Source organism: Strongylocentrotus purpuratus, unplaced genomic scaffold (genome assembly GCF_000002235.5).
Source record: "Strongylocentrotus purpuratus isolate Spur 01 unplaced genomic scaffold, Spur_5.0 spur5_scaffold_15, whole genome shotgun sequence".
Taxonomy (NCBI): Eukaryota; Metazoa; Echinodermata; class Echinoidea; order Camarodonta; family Strongylocentrotidae; genus Strongylocentrotus; species Strongylocentrotus purpuratus.
This window is the reverse complement of record NW_022145600.1, coordinates 37,179,948-37,194,610: the sequence shown is the minus strand read 5'-3', so window position 1 is coordinate 37,194,610 and position 14,663 is coordinate 37,179,948. Positions and strand designations below refer to the sequence as shown.

The window sequence follows — 14,663 nt, the reverse complement described above, 5'->3', positions numbered from 1 at the left end:
TATATATTAGGACAAAGCTACAGAGAATGATAGTCTGCTTGAAACTGTGCCACTGAACTAACCAAGACAAACACTCCCCTGTCTTGTGCCTACACTGCATATACAGCAAAAACAGAACAATTGATCTTTGACCATTCCTCTTATCACTTTCTGTTCCTCTTTGTAGTATTGTATTCCTTGCAGATTGTTCATGAACATACTACATACTAGCAATATCACATACTTTACTCCCTAGTGAACCACACATTAAACCTAGACATGCACTAAAATACATTAACCGTGATTAACATATTTTATGAGATTATTGCCATGATGAATCAAATGTAATAATTCAATCCAATTCAATTTTGAGTTAGATTCAGAAACATAACTGTAATTATTAAGTCATAGATTTAATGTTTGTACTGTTTAAAACATATACCTGAATTACTGGAATAAGTCCCATTCAATATACTTGAACTTTAACAAGAGCAATGCACAGCAGTACCTAGAAACTCCTCTTATAGGTACTAAAAGGTTATGCTTAGGCATAAAACATTTTCAAGGAAATTATGACACGTTTGGGCAGGCTTGCATCATACTTTGACAAGGGTGGTAAAATAAGACAGCATGTCAGACATGTAAATAGAGACATTGTCAAAAGAACAGCAAACACAAACTCACCTCATGAAACCTGATATCCAAGTCTCTTACAGACTTCCTGTGCTGCCCTGAATTGTCAGGTAATGGTAAGGTCATGTGACCAACATGTCGGACATAGCTGGCCGGAGGAACCTCGTTGAAGATCCTGAATTCTGTCTGTGTTAGGATGAGGGCAACTTCTTCAGGGAAGTTGAGAAGACGTCCGCATCGTGAAAGTTCTTCATGGTATATTGCACTTGGAGCAAGAAGAGACTTGGAGTCTAGGACTGGGGAATCGGAGTATGGCACACGATCTGTCAAGATATAACAAGCATGCATCCTTTAAGTCTCAATCTATGGGGTAGTACTAAATCAATACCCAGGACCAAAATCCAATTGAAACCAGTTGACATCTCCAACTGGTTTCAATTGGTTTCAACTGGTTTCAATTGGTGTCAATAGGAATACAAATTTTCCAGTTGAAACCAATTGCCTTAACTGGAAAAAAAAAATTGGACCGTGTGTCAATTCCAGTTCAAACCAATTGGAAATTGCGACTGGATCCAGTTAAATCTTGTATTTAACTGGTACCAGTTAGAAGTGCAACTGGAACCAGTAAGATAATTTTTCCAGTTACTCAATTGGTTCCAGTTAGAATTGCAACTGGAACCAGTAAGAATATTTCCAGTTACCTAAATTGGTTCCATTATGTTTTAACACATCTGTGATGAAGACTCATGAGTTTTATCCGAAGGATTCATTAGCAACAAATGGAATAATATAACAAATCATACGATGTACTTCTTTCCTTTCAGTCAAATGACGTTCACATGTACATGTAAGATGGATTTTGTTGTTGTAATGAATGACTGACCTAGACTTGGTGTGGAAGGTGCTGATGCAGTGACCACACCATCAGGGATGCTATCCGACACTGGGTTAGAAGATGAGGCTTCCTGCATATTAGCTGATAGTGCACCACAGATGGCCCTCAGCTCAGCTAATGACAGAGGCTGTATAGTCCAGTGAGGTTTACCCTATAATCAAACAAAATATCAATTGTAAAATCACTCTTCTTCTTCTTCTGTTGCAGCTGTAGGAAGAGATTGTGTTGAGAGAGCCAGAGCCAAACAAGAGGCATCATTTGACAAGATACAGTTTCTTGATGTGGAAAACTTTGTCAGCAAACAATCATTATGCATAAGATCTTGAATGGGTGACAGCTACTGCAAGGTGCACTGTCTTGTAAGTTCCACTTGTGAAGGTTGTATGAATGATGCACTGCACTGGAGATAAGTTTGGCCTTTGGATGGCCATGTAATGGTGTTCTCAAGTCTGGGGCATGACTGCCTTAAACAGCACTCAAAAGTATCGAAGAGATCTATTCCTATTTGTATCTAATAATACCCATTTACAATACCTGAATTTAGCAGGATTACAGTGACTTAAGTTATTATGAGTGAGTGGAAGGCATATTTCTACAATTTAAAACAAATTAAATTAATTTAACATAATGAATTACCAAGTAAAAGTAATAAAAGTCAGCTGAAAATGAAAATCTCTCCTTTATCTACAAATGTAAATGATAAACACCATGACTGAAGGAAAATGATTAATGGCGGAAATGCTTGTCACTGTATATCATTAATCCACAGACATTCAATCTCGGGATGTCAGAATATAAGTGACACTTGTTTAGACATCCAAAGATAGCTGAAGTAGGACATTCTAACCTTATTGCATCTTAATGTGTCACAGTTAAAGGTAATGCTCAGTATGAAAATAGAACATCTTCATTCTCGAGAAAACATTCATATAGAGTTATACAACACAACTGGGACTGTTGTGGAAGATGTGCTAAATTACAAGTACCTTACAAACATATTTAATTGTTCCACTGTGTGTCATTTATACTTAATATGCTCTTTATGTTCATAACTAAACAAAAACAAATGGTTGAGAACAGAGTGCATAAATGGTAAATTCATTGAAGAAAACTGATATTCAATTTGGTTTCAAACAAAAATATCGTTCATGTAAGATGCACAAAGAATAATTCACCAATTTTATGACACTAACCAAAACTGTGCATTTCATTAATATCCACTGCCCCTTGTCCATATTGAACCTCAAAATATGAAGTTTGTCTTAGATTAGGTCCTTCTTTACCAAAGAACACCTGATCAGCTGTCTTTCATTGGCTTATCCATCCATCTTATTTCTCCTTTCTCTTTATTCAGTTTCTCAATAATATCTTTACGATAAAGATATAACATTTTGGTTAATGTAAATAAGACTTCCAGATGGTTTGTATCACATTAAGATTTCAAAGATTTATCAAGTACATGCACACTGTAGATACTGTTCATATTACTGTGAGATTAAAAATACAAACTGGCAAAATAACTTTTACTACAATGGAATATATTCTCTTTGCAATTAATGATTTAAATATTACATTGCATTCAAATTCGTCACTAAGAACACCAGTATGAAGTACAGCCATTTCCAAATTAGCATTGAACAATACCATTTCCTACATTTGTATTAATACAAAAATACATAGTTTACATGTCCCTGAAGTAAGACTGTTTGGAATTCATGTGAACATCTGCATTTGATGGATTACGATATCTTCACAGTTCAATGTTCAAATGTACAGGTCATAGATTATAAATTAAATGAATTATAGAAAAGCTTTTAAAAATTGTTTTGCTTGTTTGGTCTTTTTAAGCAAACATGAAGATTTTATTACACAGGGGCAACACTTTAAATCCTTTCACCATTAACTGTGAGTTAGCCTTTAAATCATTGATATTTAGTGACTTTGGCAGCATTGTTCGCTATTGTGCAACTAAATAAAGGCAAAGCAAAAGAGCATTTAAGCAAATGAAACATAGTCTCTTTTTTATAGTTATTGTTTTTCCTACGGGTTTTATCCTCATATTTAACTAAATGGGGATTTAATATTAATCAAACTTTGGTGTTTATTCTAAACAAGCATACAGAGGAAACAACTAAATGTACACCTGCTTTAGTTAGGAAAATATTGAGATGGCTTCCATGTTTCTCACCTGAAATTCAACAACCAGAAGGCTACTCAGCGGACCACTGTGACATGCATCAATATGCCAGTTCTTCAGCTGGTCTGTTGGTGTAGACTGAACAACTGCCTTGGTCGCTGTACTCAGTAGTACTATGTGATGACGATTAATACACAAGATCCGATGAGCCTGAAAGAACAAAAATACAATTTTAATATTCTTTATAATTTCATGATTGAACTGTTATATATCAGTTACTTTAACTTCAAGGCCCTAAGTTTAACATACCCACTTCTGGTCTTGTATATAATACTGATCTACATCATACACTTCAACAGACTGTTCTTCATCTTCATTCACCTGCATTGTTGCTGACTCTCAGTATCAATACATTCCATCTCAATACATTAAATTCTTTCCAGACATGTTCATATTTGCATAAGAGAGATACTACAGCTTTTTTATGGAACTTCCTTCCTAGTTATCTCAACAACAGTCCGCCATAAAATGTGAAAGAATCATACCAAATGATCGCCCTAATCAAACTGAGTTGCTACAGTTACAAGACCAGCAAAACATTCCCTAAATTACCCTGCGCCCTTGTCTTTAACGAATCAACAAATATACATAAAAGTTTAGCTGTAGCTACATAGATTTGGATTTCAAAACAAGATACACAGGTCAAACCAATTATACTGGACTCAATGAGGCAGAAATAGATTTGTATTCATTCTATTCCTTCATTCATGACATACAGGCTTATTAAAATAGTGGGTATATGTCCGGCTTCACTGCATTGCTTTACAACTCTATCATCAATTCCAATGACTCCATCCTGTCATAAAGGAGAGATGGAATGTGTAAATATGTCAACCATGAAATACACCGGATTAAGCCCCCAGATAGCAGCATGTAAACCTCAAGTGCAATAAAAACTTTCTTAAAGTTGCAGTGGATGGTTGAAATGTCATCTGGAAGATTGTATATCACAGACCGTACGACAAAATTTACAAAAATCATTATTGATTATCATTAAATGACATATAATGCTTTATTTCCTCTGTTTAATACCAATGGTAATGTTTGAGTTTTCTTACCTTTGACGACCCTAAGTAAGAAATCAAAAGATTAAGTCAACATCAAATAAAGCTTATCAATGATCAGTACACACATGCAGGACACCAATCTGGTTTATTTATTTATTGTCCTTGATGTTACACTGAAATGAAAACTGTCTGTCTGTAATAGGGGTACCAGCATACAAATGCAGACTGAAGTATTTTTAATAAATTTCCACATTTCAAAATGTCATGGTTGTCTTTATTGTCAAATCAGCTTAGAGGCACAGAAGTGATTCAATTAATAACTGGTAATAATTGTATGCTTCACTTTCAAACATGATAATTTTACTCTCTTCTCTTCTCTTCCCTTCTCTTCTCTTCTCTTCTCTCTCTCTCTCTCTCTCTCTCTCTCTCTCTCTCTCTCTCTCTCTCTCTCTCCTCTCTCTCTCCTCTCTCTCCTCTCTCTCTCTCTCTCTCTCTCCTCTCTCTCTCCTCTCTCTCCTCTCTCTCCTACCATATTATCTGTGTTATAGTGTATCCGTATGTTCTCTTTCTATTTCTATGTTTTTTTATCATTTTCTGCTCGTCTCTTCTTCCTTCAATTACATTCTACTTCATTGTACCCAAGCATGCCTCTTGGCTATTTCTCTATCTATCAACTAGACTGCACCTGGAACAATTTGGCACAAATTAGACAGGTGAGACTGCTTGTCATTGCCCAGCCCATGGGATTCAATCCACAGTGTATTCCTCTAGCATCATAAGAATAACATTCAATCTAGTCAACTCTCTCAGCTCAGCTGCATACACTGACTGCTTGATTTCAGGGCACTCTCTTATTCAACAAATATATTACACTTGATTACAAAGCATAATACATGATAAGCCATGGTCACTTTCTCTTTAAATGTAAAGACCAGTAATGGAAACGCCCCAATTTCAAAAAATGAAATGGAAGCTCTTATTACCAATCATGTGAAAGAGTATGTTTTGACTAATACATGATGATAAAAAATTTGCCGGAAAACCGCCTACTAATTGATATATTTGGTAAATTAGTTTATCTATTGGTGTGTGAGAGATAAACGCACGTGTGCGTAGTCCCATATACATCTTTCTGTGTACAGTGCTTGTAACTTTAGGAAGACTGGGCCAAATTTCTTATTCTTTTGATGATTCCAGAACCTTGCAGTACACACCAATACTTATATGCTAGATGATCAACCTTTTCTGATCGATTCCACAACGTTTCTTTCAAAATGCAATTGCATGACCATAACTGGTCTTTATCTTTAAAGGTATTACAAAGTTTTTGGAAATTTTGAAAAATGGGTGGATAGTGATTCTTTACAATTTTAATATATTTGGATGCCCCTGTGGATGTTTTAAAAACATCACAAATTTTAGCCCCTAAAACACTTCTATTTTCGAGACAAATTCAATATAAAGATTTACCGGTGCTCCCGGTAAATTTTGATGAATATCAAATAGCTCCGACGGCCGTTCAATGGTAGCTGCGACCATGAAAATCTCAGAGTATGTAGTTGTGGTATATAATTTCCGAACGAGAATAGCTAATCAGTCAATTTTAGTCAATAAACATTGTTTTATAGCTTAACTAATATATTGACCTTGAGAGGGAGCTATTCAACATAAAGTGTTTATTATTTACAATTTCATAACTTTAGAGTCGATTTCGACCGCGACAACGATCACTGAATATTGTAGGATCGTATATGCTTCCAATATGTTCATTTGAACCAGATTCTACCAAAACTTTGTATTACCTTTAAACTTTAACCTTTGTCAATTCAATCTATGATTCATAACAATAAAGACCCCAGTGATTCATGTATATACAAATAATCCGAGGTAGATAGTGACATAGTGATAGAGCTCTCTAGAGCAACATCAGGTTATAGACTACTTAAACTGATTTGAGTTTAGTTAACTTCTACAGCATCACAAAGGTTGCAAACATGAACAAGAAATAACATTCTGTTTTCACTATACAGTGCTTGGTTCATTGTTTATATTGATACAAACATTATCTTATAATATCTAACGTCATAATCTAAGACCCACCTTGAATTCTCCTCTTTAAAAAAAAACCTTTTTGGTCCCGAAAATTATCATTTGAATAATTTAAATCATGTATTGTACTGAAAGGGCCAATCATTTATTTCTTACTTTGTAATGAATGTAACAACATTGGCTTCAGCTTGGCTAGCATTTCTCCACTTCTCAAATTCTCATCCCATTTACTACCCCCTGCATACAGAGAGGCTATTGTATATAAATGCATTGTCTATCACATGAGTAAAGTGAGCTTTGATTGTGATCTCTGCATCTTCCTTTTATTCAAAATTATTTTTTACCAATCTACCAATCCCACTCGATCTTAGAATTTTTAGAGCGCCAATATCTAATTTTCTAATCAGAGGCACTGATGGAACTGGAAAAACAAGTGAATATGTTGCCTATGATTCACCTACTGATCATCCTAATAACCTAAGATCTATAGATACAACAGTGGTGTTTATCTATGGAGAGTTCTCCATCACTATTTACATGTTTTTCTTTCAATTCAGAAAAATATCACAAACAGCACACCCACATTTGGATTGCTGCATGCCAATAAATATTGACTGATTGAAAATGATTTACAACCTACAACTGTAGCTTCAACACCCATTCTTTTCTTTCCAGTATATCCTAAATTGACCTATAAAGTACTTAGTGGTTCTTGTACATTCTCTATATATATACAATGCCATTATCTCTTAGTCAAAATAGATTATTTTTATTTTGCTATAGAATACCTCAACCGGTTACGCTTTTAGGTGTGCTGCCATGCAAAACATATGTCCTTGTTGAAAGTGCAATTTATATGACTGAATCACAGTTATCAATACAGAATATTCTAAACTCTGAAAAGGCTATTGTGTTGAATTAAACACAAGATCATTATTCTCCAATTACTCTCAAATCTCTCTGGTATATGCCTAGAAGATTATACTTCTTTTAGGTGGATTTCCTGAATATATTCTTTTTGAAAATCTCTTAGTGTGAAGTAACATCTTGTCTACCTCATAGGTTGATGTAATTGACCCGAGATTTGATCAAAGTGCTTACCTAAAGACATGGATGGGTGAAGAAAAATGCAGTGTATGAAACACGATGATCAACTCTCCACTTCAAAGAATAAGAAACAGCAATATAAAGGAAGAGATTCAGAGAGAGAGAGAGATGGGAGAGAGATCAAAAACAAGAGCACAGTCCTGAAGCGAGTATAGTAGCTGTAGAGGGTAAGGCATATTTGCTTAACCAAAACACTTTCCATTTATGATTTGAACTAAAATATACTTTTAGAAGATAGTACAGGATATAAGCAGAAAATCAAATCCGAACGACAAGCTCTTCTTCCATTCGGAACCAAACACTTCAACCAGTCTCTAATACAGTGGACAATACTTGAATCAAGATGATAAACATTGAGAACTATTTACTTTCCAAATATCAAGGAATGTCAATAGAAAGATAAGGGGACAGGGATTCTAACTCGTCAAAGAAGGCTCCATTCACATAGAAAAAAAAACTGTTTTCAAAGAATTTCTCTACAAAAACCATTCCCACTCATATGATCACAAAATATGCTGACCATCATTATCTATTTCTTTTACAAAGTTGTCAACAAAAACTCAACCTAAATATATTTGAGCTATAGGGTTTCTATGGAGTTTATAAAAAATGATAAAATGCCAAAAGATATTGTGAATAGTCTTATTGTTGAGGGGCATTTAAACTGAAAAACAGGCAATATATGATTTCTGTCATGTAGATGCAGAGCCTGATATAAGAGGTCACACTTTAAAGGCAAGAACTATTCAGGCATAACACCCCCCCCCCCCCCCCAAGTCCTTGTCATCTTCTCGATCATACTCAGTGCTGTTGTGTAGTAGTGTAAACCACTGCAAAAAACCCTAGAATGAAACAAATATGTACGGTAAGTAGGAATCTAAAGAGAGAAATAATGCTGAACTGAATGAGTAAAGACTAGAAAGCATGGTCTGATAACAAAATAAGAACGCTTCAATATTACTCATATAACTCTCTTGAGGTTAAGAGGTCAAAAGCAAACAAACAAAGCCGATGGAAAGGTGAACTAAATTCTCAGACATGAGCTCTGAGCAAAGAACAAGCGGTTGAAAGAAAATCCCTTAAAAAGCCCCTTTCAGACATACAAAATACTCAGTATGAAATTGTGATTTGGTTCAGGTTTTTCATAGTTTTGATAGGTGTTTGTGAAGAATAAGGAGTACCGGTTTAATACTTGATCATGAGATGTTTTGTAGTTGAAAACTTTAAATATAATCAGGTTTTCATAAGTATCAATAGGATAAATGTGAAAAAGTAAAGTCACTTTTTGCCCATAGCTTCAACCAGAACCTCTCAAGACAGTGTATATTTGTATACTGTAGTATGTAACTCTATAGTAAGTAGATAATGTGATATCCTGTCTGTGATTAGGTCCTTAACTGATGACAAATGTTCAGTAACCAATGTAATGAAGTCATTTATCTAATCATTATGTAAGATACAAGATAATATCTACTCCCACAAAATATGTCAATATTGAAATAACCCTCTGATTGGTCTGTGTAACTAATGGCATGAAAATGGATCAATTGTCATGGTCTGATGTTGCCATGGTAATGCAAAAACTACGTTTTCCAATTTCTTTATATACTAGGCACAAATTATTGTTGTTTGTTTGTTTGTTTAAAAGACATTGCGTAACATCACAACCTTGGTCTCCCCAAAAAATTGCTTCTTGCATCATTCTTAAAGTTTTAAATTGAAATGATTTTTCATCTGCAATAAAATACTTACCGGTAGACCTGAATATCTAAGTATAATTACCTAAAATATTGTATTAAGAAATAAATAGTAAATTTAATAGGACTTGATGATTTGATCTCAATCAATAAAAAAGCATTTATTGAAAACTGCTTTTACACAAGTCTATAGCGTCCTGACATGTGATTGAAACAAGTTATCATGGTTTACTGACAAACCCATATTTCAAATCTGCCTTAAAGGTACTATGTCCCATTTGCAGGCCCAAAAAATGAAAAAGTTAAATTCCAACTGCATTTGAAAGATAATACTTATTTAGAACTTCCCTAAAAAAGGTGGGGCTTGAAAATGTCTTCAAGTGGGAAAATAATGACTATTAGTTGTCAAATCGACTTTAGGGCTATAGAGCCCAAAAGTAATAGTCTTGATTTTCAGACAATTGTACCGAATGGTCATACGTTTTACGCTGCGCAAAGATTCAATCAGTTTAATCTTGGCCATCACAAGAAGTGGGTTATTGATGTAGACAAATGCTCATGTACCCTTTACAACTCTTTTCATGTATGTTATTACCAAAGAAGAAAAAAAGCCAGTCAGTCACTCAATAGTGTCTGACAGTGAAGTCTAGCAAGTAAACGGGTTTCCTTGCATAATTTGAATATGAGGACACTGCTAATGTTTAAATTTCACAGATAGGACATACATGACATATTCATAATTCCTGCAAAGTTCTACAGAATTTGAGGTTGGCTGCAAAAGGGACATAGTACCTTTAAAAAATGAAATGATTCAAACTCTATATAGATAGTTTGGTTTTCTAGATTGTCCTGTAAATGATGCTTGGATAGTAAGTTAAAAATATTATTCATGGCATGGATTCCTGTGGAAACTGAAATATGGTGTCAAATTTTTGTTTTAATTTTTAATTCTTAACCTAAATTATTCTTGAATGAACACTATTTACGTTCCAATCCTTGCTGAATGTCATTTTGAATTTTTAGTCTCAAGTGAAACTTCTGACCATATCATAACTTTTAATTCATAGTATCATTTACTCTTGATATAATATAATATTCAATTAAAGTGAAAAAGAATCTATCTATATCACATTGTAAATATTATATCCTTTTCTGTGTACTCTCTTAGTGTAAGTGAATCAATTCATTATTTCTTTAATCATGAACATAATAAAAACTATCTCACCATTTTATCAATAGACCTTGACTTTTCTAATGGCAACTCAACTTTTCTTTTATTAATGACACATTAATTTAGCCACACTGAACACTGAACACTTATACTCTGTTCAGCATCATCACTTCTGTCTGGATTTATTCACATCATATTCACATCATATTCACATCATATTCATACCAAAGACAGTGTATCGTGGGAGATGATACATCCCTGCTTGGATCACTCAAAATAACCATGATCATATCATGGACATGCTAATAACAACTAAAACATAAACAATAGAAACCTCCTCCCTATGCTGCCTGTACATACTACAAACGATGTATTCAATATCTTACCTACAATATCCATACAGACATAGCTAGCTAGCTACATGTAGCTAGGTAGGTAGGTTACAGATGTAAGCTAGCCTGCCTGCATAGAGGGATCTAGCAGTAAACTCTCACATCTGTTCCCATTCCAAAATTTCATTCCTGTCAAAACATGAGCGAGTTTGCTGTCAAACAATGCTGGAATGACTGGTTGATCTTTCTTCGTCCTGTCCCAAGTTACCAGTCAACAGTGGTGGCCCGCCAGCCGCCGGTATCACAGTCACCCACCCTCTAGTCTTCATACTTAGCTCTATTTTCATATTCAACATTGATCAAGAATTTAAACACCAATATCAAACTTGACCGCAACTACTTTCCTCAAATCAACCAAAGGCAAATACAAATGCCTTGTATGTCACTGTGTGTGAACATGACAATGATGTATTACTTAATCTGAACATGACTTCCATTGGATATTGTCCATGATTCATTTTTTCAAAAATAGTTGTCATTAAGGTTATATTTGAGGTGCTACATGTTCATTTCACTAATTTCCAAAATGGGTTAATCTTCCATCAAACTAAGCATTTAAAATCATAACAAATAATTCCCATTAAAAACTAAAACTCATTCATAACCCTTGAAAATTTAGGCTTTGAATCCTTTGAAAGTATAGTCATGAAATATTTTCCATCAATTTATTTCGTTAAAGTTTTTAAGATCTGTTTGATTTATTGTCAGTAAATTACCCAACATATTATACCTCAACTGTATGTGGGTTTCATCTTGGTCTTAGTCAAGTTTAGAAAACTGACAACCTAGATGTTGTTGTTCTGTTAACTTCACTAGTTGATAGATCCAACTCAAATTCAGCAAGGGGTTTCACAACTAGTAGATTAAACATCTTCTAAATCATTTTTAAAAACTTTTTAACTTTCACCTTAGTGTATCATATTCCTACTTTCATGAAAGGCCAAGAAAATTGAAAAAAAATGTCCCTAATATTTTCTTGTTACCATGTCACATTCACTCTGCCCCTGATCGGCCTGTGTCTGAACAAACAAAAACACATTGATGATACGGAGTAAACATCTACCGGTAGGTAGCATTATTCAGACAATTAGAGAAGGATGTATAACAATTAGATCATTTAAACATAAATAATAAAGACTAGGTCTGCATGAAGACTAGCTGTGAGTTGTTAGGATATTATTGTAATTCCCAACAACTAACTTTGAACCTGACTCTCCTTCACTGTAAGAGCATGAAAATCAGTCTGCATTATGATGTGATTTAGTAGGATTTGTGATGACACTTTGTTTCCTAAGTCCCTATGGATCATTCAGTATCTATCCTCTCTATTTGCTCACTTCTAGTGTTTCTGCTACCAGTACTACTTCAAATCAAGATAAAGGCATTGTACTTTAGGGAGAGTGCTAGCGCTCTATTCACCTAAATACTATCCAAATCATTGAGATAAAAAGTACAGAAGTCCTTTGAACTCAGTTACAGAAGATGACCAATAGTTGCTCTTTACATGACAGAGAACAATTCCCTAAATAAAATAGCAAGAGAGTTTCTCTTTTTCTTATTTTAAATATAACTGCAGAACATTTTGTTAGTTAGACTGCCAGGATGCATGACAAGTACATCTATTTATTAGTAGTTCATAGTTTTCCATGTATACAATCTTCTTAGATACTAATTATTTATATTTACACACTTACATTGCATGTGTTTACTGAATAACTTTCTTGTGCTTTTCAGAAATGTATATGCACAAAGCTTGCATATAGATATTGTAATGAATAAATAATAACTGGAAAGATCAGCAAATGCAGGAGTGGACGAATTAATGGCCACATGTTCTGAAATCATCTCGGGCCTATATATACATCTAGATCTTTCAAACCCAAGTTCAAGATCGCCAGAATTCTGCCATGCAACAATCAACCTTTACCTCAATACTTATCCCCATATGGGGTCCTGTAAATATGGCTTAATTCTGACTTGTGATTGCTTGCTTGCTTGAAAATAGATTCTAGTTCTCAACTCTCTTACTGCTTCTCTTATAAAATCAGTATTAGAAGAAGTATGAAATAAAATCTGGATTCATTCAGCCTGACAGATACAAATCATGTTTGTTCATTCGAGAGATAGATAGAGCCTGGTAAGATCACATTAGTATCAACTTAGTGGTTGTCATTTTAAGTAAAATATATGTACCTTTTCCATATAGTTTTCAACAGTAGTTCCCATAAATCCCTGTTAATAATTGTAGCTAGGAGAATCAGAATTGTATAACCACCATCTTGTTTTACCTACTAGGTTTGAGTACTCTAACAGAGGCTACTTAAGTGATACAATCACTAATGTCCAGAGACAATCTATATAAAGTACAATATTTGTTATTCTATTCCTTCAATCACTTCATGATAAATAAATCCACTAAAAACCTGAATGATAATGCTATCAATAGTATCGGACACAGCATTAATTATGGCTACTACTTTCAATAAAGTATGTTTGCACACTTTCTTCCACAATGCTTTTCCACTGCAGGTCCAACTCTTTAACTACCCTTAAATGTCCTTGCCCATTTGTGAGAACATAACTATACAACATTATTTTATTTTATTCCACTTTTTGTCTATATTATTGAGTTTTGAAATAATCTGAGCCTCATTTTAATCATTTTAATCATTTTTTCATGCACTGTACTAGTGTAAGATGACTTTGCAAACCTTTCTCTTTCTCTCATCATTCTTATAAAAAAATCTTTCTATCAAATTATTAGCCTGTCTTTGGATCCTTCCTGATCCTAGAGATGACTATCCTCCTCTTGAGCATGATATCTCATTCATCACAAACTGTCCCTCGCACTAGCTCAGCCCTATTGAGAGCAGCATCTCAAGCCGGATTCCACATATATATAAACAAACCACATTCCGCATACACCATCAACAGATACTGACTTCACAACAAATCAATCAAATAAGAAATTCACAAGCCAAGAAAAGAAGTCAATGCAGTAACTCCCTACATCTCCCCCTACCCTCCCTTCCCTACCCTCCTCTGTCCTCCTCCCCCCCCCCCCCCCCCCCCCCCCCTTCCCTCTCTCTCTCTCTCTCTCTCTCTCTCTCTCTCTCTCTCTCTCTCTCTCTCTCTCTTTCTTCTCCCCTGATCTGTGCCCCCTTTTTTCATATTTCATTGCTGTATCATCAAAATTATGCCAATTCCTTAATTCCTTGTATAAACATATTATGGGAGTAGTTATTGCTGTTTGATCTGAAAACTAATCATTAACTAACAATTAATAAGAACATATCATACCAAATCAAATTTGAGACAAAGGTGAGTTTTTTAATCAATTTATACTTTTCTTGAATGTTTCAATCAGTTATGATGATTATGACTATATTTTTCAAAATCCACTTCTGAATTTTATTCCACCTGATATTAGACTTCATCATGATCAAGGGGTCACATGATCGAGGGGTCACTTAATCGAGGGGTCACATGATCAAGGGCTCACATGATCAAGGGCTCACATGATCAAGGGCTCACAT

The 14,663-nt window shown here is 34.5% G+C and overlaps 1 protein-coding gene across 1 annotated transcript in view; it reads right to left on the bottom strand.

Moving 5' to 3' along the window:
• Nucleotides 1-14,663, bottom strand: part of LOC592193 (1-phosphatidylinositol 4,5-bisphosphate phosphodiesterase epsilon-1) — a 72,888-nt gene that overhangs the window by 38,985 nt on the left and 19,240 nt on the right. Inside the window, exons 8-10 of the mRNA XM_030986368.1 lie at nucleotides 3,696-3,854; nucleotides 1,496-1,658; nucleotides 664-935 (exon numbers count right to left, since the gene is read on the bottom strand). Coding sequence (XP_030842228.1) covers nucleotides 664-935; nucleotides 1,496-1,658; nucleotides 3,696-3,854 — 594 coding nt within the window. The remainder of the gene's footprint in view (nucleotides 1-663; nucleotides 936-1,495; nucleotides 1,659-3,695; nucleotides 3,855-14,663) is intronic.